Below are 20471 nucleotides of genomic sequence, written 5' to 3'. Positions count from 1 at the left end.
GTGTGTGTGTGTCTCCAGGGTGAAGACATCCTTAGTTTGAGCTCAGATCTGATCTTCTCCGGGGAGCTGACGAAGATCTCTCCTCCCCAGTGTCGGAGTCAGCAGCGCATGTTCTTCCTGTTCGACCACCAGATGGTCTTCTGCAAGAAGGTACCAGATCAGTAGTTGCATAACCCTGACCTGCACATCTACAGTTACATTTGATTTGTTTACGAGACAGTGCCCAAGCCTAGCCACACCAAGAGACATTTCAACCTTGGTTGTTCTCTCCCTCCCCTGCTCCCCTCTCCCTACCCTATTCCCCTCTCCCTCCCCTATTCCCCTCTCCCTCCCCTATTCCCCTCTCCCTCCCCTATTCCCCTCTCCCTCCCCTGCTCCCCTCTCCCTCCCCTATTCCCCTCTCCCTCCCCTATTCCCCTCTCCATCTCCTCTCCCCTCCTCCCCCTTACCCTCCCCATATCCTCTCCCCTGCTCCCCATCTCCTCTCCTCTCCCCTCCCCATCTCCTCTCCCCTCCTCCCCACTCCCATCTCCTCTCCCCTCCCCCCTCCCCATCTCCTCTCCCCTCCTCCCCCTTACCCTCCCCATATCCTCTCCCCTGCTCCCCATCTCCTCTCCCCTCCCCATCTCCTCTCCCCTCCTCCCCATCTCCTCTCCCCATCTCCTCTCCCCTCCCCATCTCCTCTCCCCTCTTCCCTTCTCCCAGGACCTGTTGCGCAGGGACATGCTGTACTATAAGGGTCGCATGCTGATGGAGCAGGTGGAGGTGGTGGATGTAGAGGACGGGAGGGAGAAGGACTTCAACGTGAGTGTGAAGAACGCTGTGAAGCTGCGCTCAGCCAGTGGAGACTTCTTGCTGTGCGCCAGGAAGCCGGAACAGAAGCAGCGCTGGTTGCAAGCCTTTTCTGACGAGAGGAAACAGGTCCAGAATGACCGTGAGACTGGTGAGAGGAGATCTGCGCAGACACATCCAGACCTTACTCTGGATTTTAGAACCTTACTCTGTGTCCTAGAACCATACACTGTTTTCTAGAACAGTACTATGTGTCCTAGCACATTGTTATATGGCTTAATATAAATGAAACACCTTGTGATGATTGAATGAATTGAAAAGCAAAATTTATATTGACATTTTTTTATATTTCAAAGGTTTTTTCCTTCTTCTTTGTAATTACAGGTTTCTCCCTCACCGAGGTGCAGAAGAAACAGGCAATGCTGAACGCCTGCAAAATCCATCCAGCAGGGAAGCCTAAAGGTATGATCCCAGTGTGCTCTCTGGGTAATGTTGTCTTGACAGGGTGAAAGTGAGTGTGGGCCCCAGGCAGGAAGAATCCTTTTCCCTTTTGATACACACTTTGTCTCCTTTTCCAAATGTGACTGGATCTATTTGAAAGATGATATTGTTTCTCCTGTCCTCCCAGAGCTGTGTGTGTAGAAAGGGCAGCGTGTGACAGAGCAGTGTGTGTGTATCAATTACAAATTATCATTGAGGGTTTTCATGTTTATCTCCTGATTAATGGCTAAGAATTTAAAGCAAATTGAGTTGTTTTTACAATGTCAAAAAACTCAATTCCCCCCTCTCCTCAAAACTCAATTCCCCCCTCTCTTCCCCCCCTCTCCTCCCTCCCTCTCCTTCCCCCTTCCTTCCCCCCCTCTCTTGCCTCCCTCTCCCCCTCTCCTCCCTCCCCCCCTCTCCTCCCTCCCTCTCCTTCCCCCCCTCTCCTTCCCCCCTCTCTTCCCTCCCTCTCCCCCTCCCCCCTCTCTTTCCCCCCTCTCTTCCCCCCCCTCTCTTCCCCCCCCTCTCTTCCCTCTCTTCCCCCCCCTCTCTTCCCCCCCCTCTCTTCCCCCCCCTCTCCTTCCCCCCTCTCTTCCCCCCCCTCTCTTCCCTCCCTCTCCTTCCCCCCTCTCTTCCCCCCCCATGCAGCTGTGACTCGTCCCTACTATGACTTCCTTCTGCGCCAGAAGCACCCCTCCCTGCCCAGCGCCCTGGCGCAGCAGCAGGTCTTCCTGCTGGCCGAGCCCAAACGCAAGACCACCTTCTGGCACAACATCGGCCGGCTCACGCCCTTCAAGAAGTGAAAGAGGAGAGGGGAGCTCTCCGCTTGTGCCTGAACAGACCTTTATAATTCTTCCTCTTTTTTTCCCCCTTTGTATTTGTAACGTCCTAATTGATATACTGATTATTGTGAAGATAAAGATTAGGACAATGTTGATTAGGATCTTTTTCCTTTGAGAAAGCACTTTATAGGGTTAGGGTTAACAATCAGAATGGGAGAAGCTCTGCTGGACAGTAAGGTTTGGAGAGCGTTGCCATGGGAGAGTGTTGCTACGACTACTACTCCTAATTATGGTACTAATACTGCTACTGTTCTACTGACTGTGACAATGTGACCATGATCAGTGTTTTGTTTTGTGTTCAACAAATGCCAACTGCTCACAGTGCCAGATGAATTTGTTTTTCTATTGAAGTTTGTTTCTGTCAAGAAGAAAAGAGAAAAAAATGGGAAAGTTTCTTCTTTCTGTGAAAATGTATGAGATAATTTTAATGTTGATTTGGGTGTTGGAGAGAAGGGTATGGAACCCTAAGGCATTAACCTTTATACTCGTCTATAGATGCTCGTCTATAGATGCTCGTCTATAGATACACGTCTATAGATACTAGTCTATAGATACTAGTCTATAGATACTCGTCTATAGATACACGTCTATAGATACACGTCTATAGATACTCGTCTATAGATACTCGTCTACAGATACACGTCTATAGATACACGTCTATAGATACTAGTCTATACATAAACCCACTCAGCCCCCCCACCTGTACATCTGGAGCCTTACCCTGCTCACTGGATACTCATTACTTCTTTTTGGAAGTGCCATCTGAAATCTCATGGATTAAATTTAGCCTAACGGCATGAAACATACATACAAACACATGCTTGGAAGCTTCAAAACAAAACGTTCTCCCTTTTAATGGTTTCAGCAACAGATTCATTTAAGATGAAGTTAGCTAGGGTCAGGGTTAGCTATGGTCAGGGTTAGCTAGGGTCAAGGATAGCTAGGGTCAGGGTTAGCTAGGGTCAGGGTTAGCTAGGGTCAGGGTTAGCTGCTGATCCATGTGGAGCCTCATTCCTCCCTCACCTGATGAATGTTCATGAGGCACCAGTGAGACAGAGTTGTTGAAGCACGGATGAAACCTGGAGAGAAGTAGGGCAGGGACATCTTACATTTACATTTAGTCATTTAGCAGTCATTTACAGTAAGTACAGGGACATTCTCCCTTCTTACTGACAGTTCCTCTCACACATCCTAATAGTGCTTGGAATGTTTCTAAATTCATGTTATTTTTTTTATCAGTGCTGGGGTCTGAAGGGTCGGTAACTGTTATGAAGGGAGGGTTAGGGTTAGGGTCAGGGTTTGTATGCTGTTACTATGCAGCAACGCTGGAATTCTTCCTAGCCTAATCTTAACCATTTTTGATGGACTACCACATTTATTTTGATAATTTCCTGATAATCCCTAAAACCATTTATTTTTAGCATTATACTTATTTGGCCTTTCTATAACAAGTTACAAGTAATGTTGATAGTTTCTTAGAGGTAGCTCTGTGGAGCTTAAACTGAAACTAACTCAAAAAGAGGTTTTGGAGTTTAGTTATACTATAAAGCTGGACATTCACGTCCTGCAGCTCTCCTCCAGATTGACGCATTGCAAATGAACCATGGCAGGGTGCTGTGTTCAGTAGTAATGAGTTGCCTAAATATTTTTTGACATGTTAAAGGGTTCCAGGTCTGCCCAAATACTGAACCTGCATGCAGGAGTGCATGTTTTACCCAAACCCCAAACATTTGGTTTTGAATGAAATATATACTTTTTTTTGTTTTACTTACGGAACTGCTATCAGGTGTGTTGTGTGTAAAATATGAAGCATTGCTCAGAGTTGTCACAAACATGACAGAATATGCTAGCCTTTGAGTATGCCAACAGCTTTCAAGTATGCTAGCTTTCGAGTATGCTAACTTTCGAGTATGCTAGCTTTCAAGTATGATAGCCCTTGGGTATGCTAGCCTTTGGTGTTGCTCTGAGTAACATGCATGTCAGATTTGCCTAGATGTTCCCTCAAGCAAATCTCTCCCTGCCAGCGGCACACATTGCTACATGAAGGAGAGCAGCTGTGTGTTCTCCAGTTACACTCCTCTCGACATTCTCCTCAATATCTCCTGCCTGGTGTCTTTCCTCCTCAATATCTCCTGCCTGGTGTTAGGGTTAGGGTCCTCCTCAATATCTCCTGCCTGGTGTTAGGGTCCTCCTCAATATCTCCTACAATATGTCCTCCAGTAGCCGCTACACAGAATCTGGAATCCTCAAGCTAGTGACAGTCTGTTTCCCAGTAGCAAATAAACAACTTTCCATTTCAATAAAAGTAGAGCTGAGCTGACGGCAGATGATGGTCGCCTGATTAGAGAACATGTTCAATGCTAGCCAAGAGAACATGTACCATGCTAGCCTGGTTATGGATCACAGATGGTACATTAACATTCAAAGAAGTATCCCAATATTTCCTGTAAAATTCTTGTAATGGTTTACAGTATTTTTTTTTCTTCTGCATCACTAGGTCTCCATCCTGCTGTTCCAGACAGAACTCGGGTCAGAGTTTCACCTCGTTTGTCTTTGGTTGAGTTGCGCAATTGTTACATTTCTCTAGATTGTTCAAATTACTAAATGAAAAAGTGTTTGTACATTATATTTGTAAGTGTATGGTTGTTTACATATGCACTCAAATTACGGGAAAATAAAACTTTAAAGTGTGTCTCCGGCTCCTGCGGACCTGTCTAGTACAGTTTAACCCTAATTACATTACACATTATCTAGCTAGATAGGTAGGACAGTAATTACATCCTCTAGATAAGAGGTAGCACATTCATCACTGAAAACTGAAAGATGGCTCAATAAGTGACATGTTGACAACTCTCATAATTGCATTTATTTTGGGTCTTTCTTGAAAATACAATAACAAAACACAAAATATAAAGACATTCTTTAACTGAGGCGATGATGACAGGGTAGCCATTCAGGGACTGAGGAGGACCAGACAAAAGAAGAGTTTGGAAATAAGGTTACTTCATGTAGATCTTAAATTATTTGAATTATTGGTTGTAAAAAACAACATACAACATTCTGTTAAAAATGTCAACAGTGATTTGAGATGTTAACTTTGACAAACATCAATAATGAGGCTTACACGAGGAGAAACTAAAATAAGTGTTTTAAAGGGTTCCAAGTCCTAAAAATACAAAATGACAAATGTAGACAGCCCTATCCTCTAGAACAAGACTTAGCATCACGTTCAGAACAGGCAACAAGGTTCTCCTGGGCTTTAAGTCAGGGTGGCTCAATGCTGTTCGATTCTTATTCTTCTTTGTGAATTCCTTTGGATTTTTCTTTTTGATGACTGCATTTTACCATCTTCTGACCTGAAAAAAACACAGGCAGGGTAGATAGCGGGGTAGGGGCTGAGGGAGGAAGCGTAGTGCGGGCCTGTGGTTGGGGAACAGGAGATCTTAAACGGGGTTCCTGGAGAGTAGCCTGGGGGCAGAGGGGGATCAGGTCACAGCTCTCCCAACAACACAGTATACACACTGGCTGTTACAGAGGGGGAACAGGTCACAGCTCTCCCAACAACACAGTATACACACTGGCTGTTACAGAGGGGGAACAGGTCACAGCTCTCCCAACAACACAGTATACACACTGGCTGTTACAGGCTGGGAGACAATTCACCCTTAAAACGCTCTGCTTTCGTCCTTTGGACTGAAGTGTCCACACGTGAACCCCTCCTGAGAACACATGAACCCGTCCTGAACACATGTCAACCCCTCCTGAACACACATGAACCCCTCCTGAGAACACGTGAACCCCTGCTGAGAACATGTGAACCCCTCCTGAACACACATGAACCCCTCCTGAACACACGTGAACCCCTCCTGAACACACGTGAACCCCTCCTGAGAACACGTGAACCCCTCCTGAACACACATGAACTCCTCCACAACACACGTGAACCCCTCCTGAACACACGTGAACCCCTCCTGAGAACACGTGAACCCCTCCACAACACACGTGAACCCCTCCTGAACACACATGAACCCCTCCTGAACACATGTCAACCCCTCCTGAACACATGTCAACCCCTCCTGAACACACGTGAACCCCTCCTGAACACATGTCAACCCCTCCTGAGAACACGTGAACCCCTCCTGAACACATGTCAACCCCTCCTGAGAACACGTGAACCCCTCCTGAACACATGTCAACCCCTCCTGAGAACACGTGAACCCCTCCACAACACACGTGAACCCCTCCTTTACTCCTTAGTTTTACTGTTACTTTAATAAAAACTAAATTTAAAAAATCTACCGATTGATTCAAAACAGCAAAGCATGTTAATGTCCGTATTCATGTCTCCTACCAGAGAGGAAGGGCTGGGGTGTGAGTACATGCTGGGCGTGTAGGCCGGGCGGCTGGGGTGTAGCCAACAGGGAATCCCGCTGCACAGCCAGGACACACAACACAGGCTGGAACTGTTCAGGGTGTGCTACACATCTTCAGTATGTTACATTACACCCACAAGCTAGGCTCACCTGGATATGCTATTCCCTTGGTGTTGTAGGGAACTCCTGTGGGGGCAGGGCTGAACACAGGGTTCATGATGCTCAGGGTACGTAGAGGCTTGGGGGGTAAGATGGTTATTTCAATGCACCAAGGCAGTAGCCATGGAGTCAGCATTAGGGGGGGGGGAATCTGCTGGGGAGTCTGAGGGTCCCCCCCTGAAAACGTTTTTTTTATTTTTTTATTCATTAGTTTTTATTTTTATTTTGGACAGCGTGCGTGGTTGCCTGTCATAGCGTTTGCACATTTATATTTTATTTATATTCTTATATCAATATATTGTGGGGGGGGGGGGGGGATTTTGACCAGATTTGAATATTGGGGGGATGTGTCCCCCCCCCCAATATGTATTATGATTACGGCCTTGACTAATATGGTGTATTTTATCATCCTGCAGCCGATTTCGCAAACGTCTCGCGAAAAAATTCGACCAGCGCCGCCTCCTGAACACAGGAGGGGTATACACCATATTAGTTGATAGGCTATATTTGAATAAAAAAGCATGTTATTAAGATTTTACTACATTAATTGTAGACTACGGTGAACATTTGTAAAGTTGTAAACTTTTTGGATGCTACGTAGCCTACTTTACCAATATTCACCCTATATAAAACCTAACTTGGGGTGACCAGACATCCTTTTACCTAAAAGACCTAAAAAATGCGTCCGGCAGGGATTCCAAATTTGTCCGGGATTTTGCCTCGTGTTTCTCTGGGTCTTTCACGAACTAAGTCCTTACAAGTTTTGGAAAGGGTATCTCCCTTACATTCCACCTTCTTGCGCGAGCTCTGACTGTAACTGTCATTTTGATCAGATAGTGCGGCATGCAATACACGACCAGCACCCCCTAACCCTAACGAACGGCCGTTCCATGTGGTTACCCTGATAAAAACGAATGAAAATAAACGGGTTGAGCCAGCATGCCAGTAGTAGTTTTGTTTGTTTGAGATAAACGAGTTGTCATTGCATACAACACACACGCGTGCAGACATAGCCTACCGAAGGAGAACCCCCAAGTCGATTTTGAAAATCAGCGGAGAAATTCAAGGAGATGGACGACATCAAATTAATTCTCGAAGTTGAAAAGCACAGGGAGTTGTATGACCCCCAGCACGAATTTTACAAGGACAAGGTAGAGAAGGATCAGTGCCGGGATGCTGTTGGGGCGGATGTTGGAATAACACGTTTCCTAAATATAGCCTATTCCATGTTTATGTACCATGTCAGCGTTATAAAGGAAAGCTCAGAGGAGCTGAAAGTCTTGGTGACCGGCGCGGAGAAATGCGCGTCTGGGGTGAACAGCTTTGCGCCACTCGTAGCCGATCGTGACGCTTCCGGGCGCTTCCAGGCGCTTATCAGCCAGTGTGTCCCAGGCGTTACACCTGCAGTATCATACACAAACGAGTAGCCTGAACTACCTCGCGATTTATTTCACGCTTCATCTACCTCTGCGTCTTTGACAATCATAGCAACAACGGATTAAACACAAAAATAGCTCTCTCTATATATAATGTTATAGCAAATGTTACTTACGCCTGTATGCTCTTGTATTTATTTCAAACACATTGTATTGGTTAGTCCTACTATATAGGCTATGTATTTGTTTATGAACAACTGGATGGTTTACTGTTCTCTTCTGTCAGTGAGTGTGGTGCGTTTAAGTCACTGTCGAACGAACCAATCAGTAAACGATAACTGCCGTCACTTCCGGGTGGTTAACTCCCTCCAGTGATGAGGTATTGAAAAAGTACCGAAAAAAAATATTTTGAAAACAATACTTATTGTAACACATGATCAACCAACTGATAACTGAATGTATGCATCATATCGATATTATCAAACACATACCCATCAACCTTGACGTTCAGCCTACTTGATCTTACATGCCGAACTAGAATCACCATTACCCTTTTTTAACTGACTGGAGATCTGATTTATGAAACTGTCAGACTGATTGTACTGTTTAACCACATGCAAAACGTTATTCATTTTTTACTGTCAGTGCTTTTTTTTACAATACACAATATATGTGAGCCCACCTAATAATATAAGCAAATCACAAATTTCATTCATTTTAAGATTAGTGGACTCCATTGTCGTGCACGCATTTCCGGGACGTTCACTCGAGTTCGATCGCTTCTCCGTTTACTAACCAGACAAGGCCCACCGCATTTCAAGCTATACTACATTACCGCTGTGATTTAGCCGCACTGTTTACGAAATGTGGATTTTTACTTATTGCAGAAAGCAATAACTGCTGCCACAAATACATTCAGGGGGTCAGTGTCTACTAAGAGTTTGAAAATGTCAGGAGGGGCCACCGGAGGGGCGTCCTCTTGCATCAACGCAGCCGCCGCCAGCAGCAGTTCAGCGGGGTCCAGCTATGGCGCTTTGGGCGGAGGCTGCGGAGTGGCGGGCAGACTACCCAGCCGTGTTCTCGAGCATGTGTTCTCTTATCTGGACCTGTATGATTTAATGCGATGCTCGTTAGTGTGCTGGCACTGGAACAACTGTCTGGCGGACGAGAACAGCGAGGTGTGGCGGTGTCTTGCCGCACTCTCACTCAGCGACGAGGCGCTACGCTCCGACATTCTCTGCAATATTCCTACGTACAAGGGGAAGGTAGGTTCATGTTTGTCATTTGAACTGCTTTAAGATGCAGTAGTCTTCAGTCTACATGTACTCTCTATGTATGCTGTCAACGCAACGGGCCAATGCATGCTACATTGTAAAACTTGCAGCATAGGACTTTTCCCTGCATTTGTTTATTGACATGTGAAACGCCTCCAAGGTGAAATATGAACACGTTAATAGCTTTGTAAAGATTTGTTTCAGAAATTCAGATTCAGATTTGAGAGCCTGAGAATTCAAATGATCTCGTCCTTCTGATATTCAGTAGCAGCCATGTGCTAGCTAACCCTAGCGCTGATCATGTGACCTATCTGTACCATGTTGGTGTCATGTGACCTGTGTCATGTGACCTGTTTACACTATGTTGAGGGGTCATGTGACCTCTGCTCTCACCCGCCAGCTCAAGGCATCCCAGCATGCTCTGAGTTCCCACGACTGTTCACGGAACGTGTACGTGAAGAAGAACGGCTTCACGCTCCACCGCAACCCCATCGCCCAGAGCACAGACGGGGCGCGCGCCAAGATCGGCTTCTCCGAGGGCCGGCACGCCTGGGAGGTGTGGTGGGAGGGGCCCCTGGGCACCGTGGCAGTGATCGGCATCGCCACCAAGCGCGCTGCCATGCAGTGCCAGGGCTATGTGGCTCTGCTGGGCAGTGACGACCAGAGCTGGGGCTGGAACCTGGTGGACAACAGCCTGCTGCACAACGGAGAGGTCAATGGAAACTTCCCCCAGTGCAACAACGCCCCCAAATACCAGGTACTCAGCGACACCTGCAACTCATTCTGTTCATCTAGCAGATGCTTTTATGCCACATACAAATAGTACATTTGTATAGAGAGTACAGCACAAGATTAAGGGTGAATAAGTGCTTAGTCCTAAGAGAGTCAACAGTCTGTATTTATGCTCAGTCTGATATATGATGTAGCTGTATGATGTGCGTTACTCTCCAGTGAGGCTGTGTTACCACGTTAACTATCCAGTGTGGCTGTGTTACCACGTTAACTCTCCAGTGTGGCTGTGTTACCACGTTAACTCTCCAGTGTGGCTGTGTTACCACGTTAACTATCCAGTGTGGCTGTGTTACCACGTTAACTCTCCAGTGTGGCTGTGTTACCACGTTAACTCTCCAGTGTGGCTGTGTTACCACGTTAACTCTCCAGTGAGGCTGTGTTACCACGTTAACTCTCCAGTGTGGCTGTGTTACCACGTTAACTCCAGTGTGGCTGTGTTACCACGTTAACTCTCCAGTGAGGTTGTGTTACCACGTTAACTCTCCAGTGTGGCTGTGTTACCACGTTAACTCTCCAGTGTGGCTGTTACCACGTTAACTCTCCAGTGTGGCTGGGTTACCACGTTAACTCTCCAGTGTGGCTGTGTTACCACGTTAACTCTCCAGTGTGGCTGTGTTACCACGTTAACTCTCCAGTGTGGCTGTGTTACCACGTTAACTCTCCAGTGAGGCTGTGTTACCACGTTAACTCTCCAGTGTGGCTGTGTTACCACGTTAACTCCAGTGTGGCTGTGTTACCACGTTAACTCTCCAGTGAGGTTGTGTTACCACGTTAACGCTCCAGTGTGGCTGTGTTACCACGTTAACTCTCCAGTGTGGCTGTGTTACCACGTTAACTCTCCAGTGTGGCTGTGTCGCTCCTCAGATCGGGGAGCGGATCCGCGTGATCCTGGACATGGACGACAAGACGCTGGCCTTCGAGAGAGGCTTTGAGTTTCTGGGCGTGGCCTTCCGAGGGTTGCCTAAAGCCTGCCTGTTCCCCGCCGTCTCTGCCGTCTACGGCAACACCGAGGTCACCATGGTATACCTGGGCAAACCCCTGGACGGCTAGTGCACCTGGGCCAGGTGTGTCAGGGAGAATCACTCTGCAGACGGATGAAGAGCTGTTGACATTCCACACCACGAGGGAACAGAACTCAGTGTACCAGAGGGTTGGGGAGTGTTATGTCAGAAGTGTTTCTGTCTCCCAGTGGTTGTACCCACATCAGCTGCAGGACCTTTTTATTTATGTGATGGAAGGACTTTATTAACATTTTATTTTGAACATTTATGAAGTAACACTATTGAATATTGAGGTTTTGTGTCAGTTTAAAAAAGCCAAACCAAATACAACATGTTAGAATGACAACGTAGAAGATGTTGTGATCATATGATGGGACGTTCATTTAAAAGGACATCCTGCATCTCATTTGATAGTTGCTTTGAGGCAAAGCAAACAGTTCCATCTCACCATCTAATCACTGGCAGGTGCCCTGCTCACATACAGAAGGAGAAGATATACAGGTTTCCTGTCACTATGGACTTTAGAGGTTCAGATCTGGATCCATGTTTTTGGACATGGACTTATATGGACTTGAGATCACTGTTGAAGTCAGCGAGCATATTTTCGTTTTGATTGTAAAGACGTTTAAATCATGACAGTAGATGAAAGAATTGCACGTCCTAATAATACCTATTGTACAACGTGGAATTATAATCTCTGTATTTATCTCCAAACAAATGTACCTGACATTAAGGAGTATGTGATGACCTCTTGCCAAACTAGAATGGAGGCCTGTTCCTCCAGGGAGCTATGAGGGGTGCCAGTACAGCCAGCCCGCAGCGCTGGTCATCTTGCTGCAGGGTTAGGGTTATGGTTAGCTCCTGTGGACGGTTCACAGGGAGGGGAGTTTGTGAGCTGTCTGGAACTGCATCCCTGCTACTGTGGTGTTGTATATCATGCTATTTATTGAGAGGTTTTATCAGTGCGACTGTGGATGCAGCCATGAAGCCTTAGCTTCCTCATAACTGCAGCTCTATTAAAGTCTAGATGGTGCCAGTCAATGAAGCGTCTGGGTTGTTGCTTAGCTTATTTATTCAGCAAAGCTATTGCTGCACCTGTCCTCTGATGATGCAGCCTTCAGAAATGAGGTAGTAGGAACTTTAGAGATGCCAAACTGTTATTCAGTGTATTGCTAAATGTTGCTCTTCTTGGTGAAACACATGATATGCTGAATTTAAAAATATATATTTTTTGACCATTGAGAAATTCCATCTACCCATTTGTTATAAAAGATCCAGAATTCGTGTCTGTAAGTAACAGTGCCCCATCTGGTGGTTAAAAGCTGCCACTGCGTCCATGAGAGCCTCCCAGAGAAAAACTCCTTAGAAACGCACTGAACCTGCTCTTCTCTACGAACCCTGCTCTCTACGAACCCTGCTCTCAACAAAATTTGCTCTGGTCTATCAAGCCCAAATGGGACCTAGCCTCCAATTAACTGGTCATTTACCAACACAGCGTACATAGATACAGTACCATACCATATAGTAACCATACCATAGGACACAGTGTACAGTTGATTACACTAGCAGCCATGAACCATGACCTGCCCAGCCCAGTGAAACTAGCTGCATGAGGGAGGGGGAGAGAGAGGGAAGGAGAGAGACAGATGGGGAGCGAGAGGGGGGAGAGGGAGAGAGAAGGAGATAGATGGGGGGGGGAGGGGGAGCGAGAGGGAGAAAGAAAGAGAAGGACAGAGAGGGGGAGAGTAAGAGAGAGAAGGAGAGAGAGAGAGAGAGAGGGAGAAGGAGAGAGGGGGAGCGAGAGGGGGAGAGAGGGAGTAAGAGGGAGAAGGAGAGAGGGAGAAGGAGAGAGAGGGAGAAGGAGAGAGAGGGAGAAGGAGAGAGGGAGAAGGAGAGAGAGGGAGAAGGAGAGAGAGGGGGAGAGAGAGGGAGAAGGAGAGAGAGGGGAGGGGGAGAGAGAGGGGAGGGGGAGTGAGAGGGAGAGAGAGGGGGAGAGAGAGTGGGGGAGGGGGAGGGAGAGAGAGGGAGCGAGAGGGAGGCAGGAAGGGTGTTAGCTCTGAGTGGTTTCCTCTCCATTGTATCTCATGATCAAAACCTGCAACAGAGCCCTGGTGAGAAGGGTGTGATAATAGTACGGTTTTGTGGTTGATGAGTGAAAATGCCTTTGCTGCACTATACAGTAAAGTAAGAAGTAGATTCCTACAACAGGGGCACTGCCTTGTTTGAGTAAAAGCCCAAAAAAGTTTCTAATAAATGCCTTTCTTGACGGGCTACATATTAAGTCATTCAGATTTTGGCAGGAAGAACACTCATTTTGGTGTGTCAAATGACAAATTAAGACCACAAAATTTACCAGCTAGTTTCAAAAACTATTTTGGCCCTGTGCTTGTGGACGCTTCGTGATCTCAGTTGTCCATGTGACTTGGTTTCCGTTGCTTGCCTGCCTGCTTCCGCAAATAGTAAAGTCTCAGTTCAGAGCATTTGCTTCCACGTATGAAGAAGCACACAAGCGCCGTCAGCTACGCCGACAGCCAGAGACATGGTCAGGACCTCACCGGTGGTGACGACGGACACCCACACCTAGCCGCCAGGGTAAGGACCAGACGAGTCCTGCACAGGACAGAGACTCCGGGGGTAAGGACCAGACGAGTCCTGCACAGGACAGAGACTCCGGGGGTAAGGACCAGACGAGTCCTGCACAGGACAGAGACTCCGGGGGTAAGGACCAGACGAGTCCTGCACAGGACAGAGACTCCGGGGGTAAGGACCAGACGAGTCCTGCACAGGACAGAGACTCCGGGGGTAAGGACCAGACGAGTCCTGCACAGGACAGAGACTCCGGGGGTAAGGACCAGACGAGTCCTGCACAGGACAGAGACTCCGGGGGTAAGGACCAGACGAGTCCTGCACAGGACAGAGACTCCTGGGATTCTCCTTGCAAGGCTGTTGGTGGATCTACCATAGACATATTCTAATAATATAATAGTAATATTATGACAACATGTTTTGTTTTTCATTATAGAAATGATGCTGGTTAGGATGATGCTGGTTAGGGTGATGCTGGTTAGGGTGATGCTGGTTAGGGTGATGCTGGTTAGGATGATGCTGGTTAGGATGATGCTGGTTAGGATGATGCTGGTTAGGATGATGCTGGTTAGGATGATGCTGGTTAGGGTGATGCTGGTTAGGATGATGCTGGTTAGGATGATGCTGGTTAGGGTGATGCTGGTTAGGATGATGCTGGTTAGGATGATGCTGGTTAGGGTGATGCTGGTTAGGATGATGCTGGTTAGGATGATGCTGGTTAGGGTGATGCTGGTTAGGATGATGCTGGTTAGGGTGATGCTGGTTAGGGTGATGCTGGTTAGGGTGATGCTGGTTAGGATGATGCTGGTTAGGATGATGCTGGTTAGGATGATGCTGGTTAGGGTGATGCTGGTTAGGATGATGCTGGTTAGGATGATGCTGGTTAGGGTGATGCTGGTTAGGGTGATGCTGGTTAGGATGATGCTGGTTAAGATGATGCTGGTTAGGATGATGCTGGTTAGGATGAAGCTGGTTAGGGTGATGCTGATTAGGATGATGCTGGTTAGAATGATGCTGGTTAGGATGATGCTGGTTAGGGTGATGCTGGTTAGGATGATGCTGGTTAGGATGATGCTGGTTAGGGTGATGCTGGTTAGGATGATGCTGGTTAGGATGATGCTGGTTAGGGTGATGCTGGTTAGGATGACTCGTACTCTAAGAGCTTCAGCAGCTTGTATTCATGTATCGTTTGTTGGACTGTGTGAAGACTAGAAGGTGTCACATATATATATAGTAAACATTTGAACAATACCCAAGGGTTTTTATCTGTACTAACTGTATATTCTAGACAACAAACATCTTAAAATGTTAACTCTGGCCAAACCTAAATTAATTGTTCATTTATTACATTATTTATGATCACGGATGTTATGAAACATTATTACTAAACGTTTTGGTGTAATATTACTTCTGGACTGAGTACTCAAGCTGCATGATCGAACTAGAAGTGAAACAGTAAAAACTAACATCATGGTTAATTCTGTGAATTATTTTAATGCATAAAATAAGTTGTCTAAAGTGAATAGTAGTATTGGTGCAGAATAGAACCCCCAGTCTGTGTGTTCAGAAGGACCTAACATGTCATCATTAAACTTCTGACCAGTGGACCTGGCTTTTGAAATGTTTATTCATATCTGGATATTTTTATTTTAGGTCATAAGTTAATTTCAACCATGGCCCATAGTATAGACCCTCTCCTCTTCACCTGTCCTCCTCTAAGAGTCCTCTCCTCCTCTCCACCGTTCCTCCTCTCCATCTCCTCCTCCCCGTCTCCTCGTCTCTGTCTCCTCTTCCCTCTCTTCTTCTCATCATGTTCTCCTCTCGTTTCCAGTGAGGATGTGAAGATGGTTGTCTTCCTCCCTCTCCTCCTCCTCCTCCTCCTCTCAGGCCAGCTGGTGCAGACCAGCTCCCATCCTCACCCTGACTCCTGCAGACTGGTGAGATCTTTACTCTCAGAAGCCATGCTCAGTGTGTAGACTGAATAAGATATTGTGTGAAGGCTGTGACCCTACAAGTATGGGATAATGTCCGACGAGGTGTAGGCCTACAATATCACCTGATGTAGTCCATTATGTAAGCGATAATGCCCGACGAGGTGTACAATATCACCTGATGATGGACGATGCGGAAGCAACCGTTCACGCATCCGCATCGTCCATTATCAGGTGATATTGTACACCTCGTCGGGCATTATCCCGCTTATAGCATGGTCACTTGCGGGGGCGTCGTTAGACCCTTTTTACTGGGGCACGTGCCCCAGTATAAATCTGCTGTGCCCCAGTAAAATCTAAAGTTTGAGTTTTAACAATTTACTTTATTAGTCAGTGCATTCATTTAGATTGATAATCTCTGAAAAAATAAACGCAGTATCCCAATCAACCAAACAGTAATTATAATTTGACAGTATGTTTAACAAGACTAGGCAGCTATCAAGCCATGTCATTGTCCTCGTCGTACTCGTCGGGCATTATCCCTTACATATAAACTGCTGTGCACTTAACATATTAACATATCGTGACCGTACCAGGAAAGTTATCTGGAACACAAATCAGAGAAGGAACTACAGTTTTGAAGTTTAAATTTGAGTCTCGCTAACATGCTACAGATTCATCATATTTGATTTGACCTAAACCAAATCCTCTGCAGTTTGTGGGTTTTGAATTCGAGAGCTTTTCTAGCCTACTTATGAGCTTATCCTCACTGCACAAAATATTACAAATTTAACTTGACTTTGTTTGAACTGCAGCACTGCCTCTCTCAAGCTAACTGAACTAGCTCATCACACTCTTCTTTTACTCTCTCCAGGTTCAGACGGCAGCTCTCTGTAACCACGGCCAGCTGTCCTCGGTGCCCCTCGGCCTGCCTGGCTTCATAGAGGAGCTTCATCTAAACCACAATCACATCCAGACGCTGCAGAACGGCCCCAGCTACCCCGCCCTCCACACCCTCAGCTGCCCTGACAACCAGTTAGAAACAGTGGGCTCCAAATTCTTCTCCCACACACCTCTCATTGAACACCTCAACTTTGCCGTCAACAACCTTCACGTCGGGTACCAGGAAACCAGCCGCGCGCTGACGACGCTCTCGCAGCTCCGAGTTCTGGATCTCTCCGATAACGGCCTGACGGAGGACATGGCCTCAGTACTCCTCCAGAACCTGACCCGGGTGGAGCACCTGAACCTATCCAGGAACCTGCTACTGCGGCTGGACGAGCGGTCCTTCAGGGACATGCACCAGCTCCGGGAGCTGGACTTGCAGAGGAACTCTCTGTTTGAGATTGACGGGGGCTTCCTCCACATGCGCAGGCTCCAAAGACTCAACCTGGCCTTTAACTATCTGCCTTGCCTGCTCAACTTCCAGATGGTTCAGCTGCTGGTCCTGAACGTCAGCCACAACTCCCTAGAGTGGTTCATCTCCAACCAGGACCTGGAGGAGACGTTCCAGCTGGAGACCTTAGATTTGTCGGACAACAGGCTGCTGTTCTTCCCCTTCCTGCCCACCCGCAGCCACCTGCGAAACCTCCACCTCTCCAGGAACAGGCTGAGCTTCTACGAGCACCTGGACAGCAACGCCACCTCCAACTGGACCACCAGCATTCACTTCTACAATCTGGGCGGCAACCTGAGCGGCGTGATGGCACGGCTCTGGTCAGATGACCTGCACGGGGACATCTCCTCCCTGGAGCTGCTGGACCTCAGCTGGAACCAGGTCTCCTACCTGCCCCATGGCTTTGTGGGCAGCATGCCCATTCTGACCCGGCTGAAGATGGGGACCAACTGCTTGGAGGTGCTGGACCTCTCCAGGGAACAGCTTCCAGGGAGTTTATACGAGCTGGACCTGAGTAACAACCTACTGACGGATCTTCGTGCCAGCGGGGGTTCTGTGGGAGAGCTGGGTAACCTGACATACCTGAACCTGAGCCAAAACAGCCTGCAGAGACTCCCCTCCTGGTGGTTCTCCTCCTTGCCCAGCCTGGTGTCTGTGGACCTAAGCAGCAACCCTGTGGGGGTCTGCCCGTCTGGGCACCAGGACGACTCCTCCTGTGTCGTCTGGAGGAACATTCCCTCCCTGAAGCAGCTGCAACTGGCAGGGTGCCACCTGGGGACACTCCCAGATTCAGCGTTCTCAGGTACTCCCCTTACACACTTGGAACTGTCCAACAATCCTGAACTCATCATCCAGCCCACAGCCCTACAGGGCTTGAGCAGAACTTTACAGCATCTGGGTTTAGGGAACACAGGCCTGCGAGACTTTGACTTCTCCCATTTCCACCATCTCAAGTCATTAAACCTTTCAGGAAACTCTCTCACACGGCTCCCAGACTCGTTGCTGAGTCTTCAGTTGACATGTCTGGATCTGAGGAACAACAGACTGAGCTCTCTGACCGCCAGCCAGGCTAGCTCGTTAGCCTCCAGCCTCCAGACTGTTCTGCTCAACGGGAACCCGTTCAACTGCTGTCGGTTGGACTGGTACTGGACGTTTGAGAGGACGGAAGCACTCAGGATGGTTGATAGCTGGGACGTCACATGCCAGGACTTTGATGAGCAGACTCACAGGGTGCAGCTGCTCAGCTCTCCTTCGTGTGAGTCTGAGGGGGAGGAGTCTGTCTTCTGGTACGTGCTGCTCTTCCTGTCCGTCGCTCTCTCACTCGTCGGCATCTCAGCCCTCTGCCTGCTCACCTTCAGGCCCAGAACACTGCCCAGAGCCATCAAGAAGAAATGTTGGAGGCCCACACCTTACTAAGATAACGAGTCTTTGTCAAATGCTGTTGTGTGTCAGCCACATTACAGTGATGCATGGCATTATAGTGTACCCATGTATGAATTATTTCCTTGATTGATAACAGTGGAGAAAAAATAAATAAACGTAAATGTTCATAATGTTCTTAATATATTCATATGAAGCCTTGGTGGATCCAGTCTCGCTATGCTTCATAGAGATGCAAATCATCTGAAGCCTCAATAAGGGTGGAGGTAAAAGAAAGGGGTGGAGGAGGAGGAAGAGGGGAGGAGGAGGAGGAGGGAGGAAAAGGGGTGGAGGAGGAGGAAGAGGGGAGGAGGAGGGAGGAAGAAGGAAGAGGGGTGGAGGAGGGAGGAAGAGGAGGAAGAGGGGTGGAGGAGGAGGGGTGTTCCACTTGTGTATTCAGGTTTCTCACCTCATTACATTACATTACGTCATTTAGCAGACGCTCTTATCCAGAGCGACTTACAGTAAGTACAGGACATTCCCACGGCCGGAATCGAACCGGCAACCTTCGGATTAATAGTCCGATTCACTAACCACTCAGCCATCTGACGTCATGTGCATTCAGGTTTCTCAGGTTGCTTGCATGTGTGTGTGGTGTGTGAGTGAGTGCTGGTGTATCTGTGTGTATGTGTGTTGGTGTATCTGTGTGTGGTAGTGTGTGTGTTAGTGTATCTGTATGTGGTAGTGTGTGTGTGTTGGTGTACCTGCATTTGGGAGTGTGTGTGGTGTGTGTGTTGGTGTATATGTATGTGGGAGTGTGTGTGGTGTGTGTGTTGGTGTATATGTATGTGGGAGTGTGTATGGTGTGTGTGTTGGTGTACCTGCATTTGGGAGTGTGTGTGGTGTGTGTGTTGGTGTACCTGCATGTGGGAGTTGGTGTATATGTATGTGGGAGTGTGTGTGGTGTGTGTGTTGGTGTATATGTATGTGGGAGTGTGTGTGGTGTGTGTGTTGGTGTACCTGCATGTGGGAGTGTGTGTGGGCGTGTGCGTGAGCATATGCAGAAGTAGTATGTTGCAAACTTGCTAAAAACAGCAGAGGAAACCTGAAATTTCCTGTTTTGCTGCAACTGCCCAGTGTTGTATCTTGGGAGGTGGGGGGTGATTATGTGTGTATTACATTACATTTACATTACATTTATGCATTTAGCAGGCGCTTTTATCCAAAGTGACTTCCAGAAGAGAGTTTTACAAAAGTGCATAAGTCACTGATCATAACAACGAGACGCCCCAAACATTGCGGGAAGCCAAAACATGAAGCATACATTGTGAAAACTAAATAAGTCCCAAAGGGAAGAACCATAAGAGCATGTAGTTGAACAAGTTACAATTAAACAATTTAACAACATGAACCTCAAAAGTGCAAGGGTGTACCTGTGGGGAAAAAAAACAAGCAACAAAAATATATTACACAGCAAGTACAATAGTTTTAAGTCAGTTACAACTAACCAACAAGAGCAACAAGACTCAATAAGAGTCATGGTGATCCTGAAACATCAGGTCCAGCCAATCATTCCTAAGTGCCGTTGTACTCCCGGAACAAGTGCGTCTTGAGCCTATTCTTGAAGGTGGGTAGACAGTCAGTGTCTCTGATGGAGGTGGGGAGTTGATTCCACCATTGGGGGGCCAGACAGGAGAAGAGCTTGTGTTGGGACCGGGCGCTCTTGAGCGGTGGGACCACCAGACGGTTGTCAGAAGAAGACCGTAGGTGGCGGGTGGGGGTGTAAGGCTGGAGGAGAGACTTGATGTAGTCGGGTGCAGTCCCGTTCACCGCTCGGAAGGTCAGTACCAGAGTCTTGAATCTGATACGGGCCGTGATGGGAAGCCAGTGGAGGGAGATGAGGAGCGGGGTAACGTGAAGCCATCACGGTATGAAGAGGCCTGTGTGTGTCAGGGCCTCTGCATGTATGTGTGTGTATGAGTGTGTGTGTGTCAGGGCCTCTGCATGTATGTGTGTGTGTATGAGTGTGTGTGTGTGTGTGTGTGTCAGGGCTTCTGTATGTATGTGTGTATCAGGAGGCCTGTATGTGTGTGTGTGTGTGTGTGTG

At 47.5% G+C, this 20471-nt stretch overlaps 4 protein-coding genes across 8 annotated transcripts in view; 3 read left to right on the top strand and 1 right to left on the bottom strand.

The window, feature by feature from the left end:
• arhgef4 (Rho guanine nucleotide exchange factor (GEF) 4) overlaps window positions 1-4809 on the top strand; it is a 41676-nt gene extending 36867 nt beyond the window's left edge. For 4 of the 5 annotated variants that reach the window (XM_062480011.1, XM_062480010.1, XM_062480009.1 and 1 more), the window contains 4 exons: window positions 19-150; window positions 706-943; window positions 1177-1254; window positions 1924-4809. In XM_062480011.1, the coding sequence (XP_062335995.1) occupies window positions 19-150; window positions 706-943; window positions 1177-1254; window positions 1924-2078 (603 nt within the window). In that variant the 3' untranslated portion in view covers window positions 2079-4809. The remainder of the gene's footprint in view (window positions 1-18; window positions 151-705; window positions 944-1176; window positions 1255-1923) is intronic. The other variant, XR_009932318.1, reaches the window with a different exon arrangement.
• A 166-nt stretch (window positions 4810-4975) lies between these two features.
• Window positions 4976-8273, bottom strand: LOC134035185 (myelin-associated neurite-outgrowth inhibitor-like). The gene is given in 5 exon segments (XM_062480097.1): window positions 4976-5603; window positions 6483-6518; window positions 6521-6547; window positions 6641-6728; window positions 8202-8273. Coding segments are annotated over 4 exon segments (342 nt in total). The 5' UTR covers window positions 6708-6728; window positions 8202-8273; the 3' UTR covers window positions 4976-5391.
• Window positions 8274-8556: 283 nt separating this feature from the next.
• Window positions 8557-12466, top strand: fbxo45 (F-box protein 45). Its single transcript, XM_062479983.1, has 3 exons — window positions 8557-9290; window positions 9700-10056; window positions 10956-12466. The coding sequence occupies exons 1-3, from the start codon at window positions 8973-8975 to the stop codon at window positions 11139-11141; spliced, it is 861 nt and encodes a 286-aa protein (XP_062335967.1). The 5' UTR covers window positions 8557-8972; the 3' UTR covers window positions 11142-12466.
• A 681-nt stretch (window positions 12467-13147) lies between these two features.
• Window positions 13148-18543, top strand: nrros (negative regulator of reactive oxygen species). The gene is made up of 3 exons (XM_062480188.1): window positions 13148-13684; window positions 15510-15615; window positions 16484-18543. The coding sequence occupies exons 2-3, from the start codon at window positions 15523-15525 to the stop codon at window positions 18419-18421; spliced, it is 2031 nt and encodes a 676-aa protein (XP_062336172.1). The 5' UTR covers window positions 13148-13684; window positions 15510-15522; the 3' UTR covers window positions 18422-18543.
• The last annotated feature ends 1928 nt before the right edge of the window (window positions 18544-20471 follow it).

Source organism: Osmerus eperlanus, chromosome 15, assembly GCF_963692335.1.
Source record: "Osmerus eperlanus chromosome 15, fOsmEpe2.1, whole genome shotgun sequence".
Lineage (NCBI taxonomy): Eukaryota > Metazoa > Chordata > Actinopteri > Osmeriformes > Osmeridae > Osmerus > Osmerus eperlanus.
Note: the sequence above shows the minus strand (reverse complement) of the source record. Positions and strands in the feature narration are given on the sequence as shown.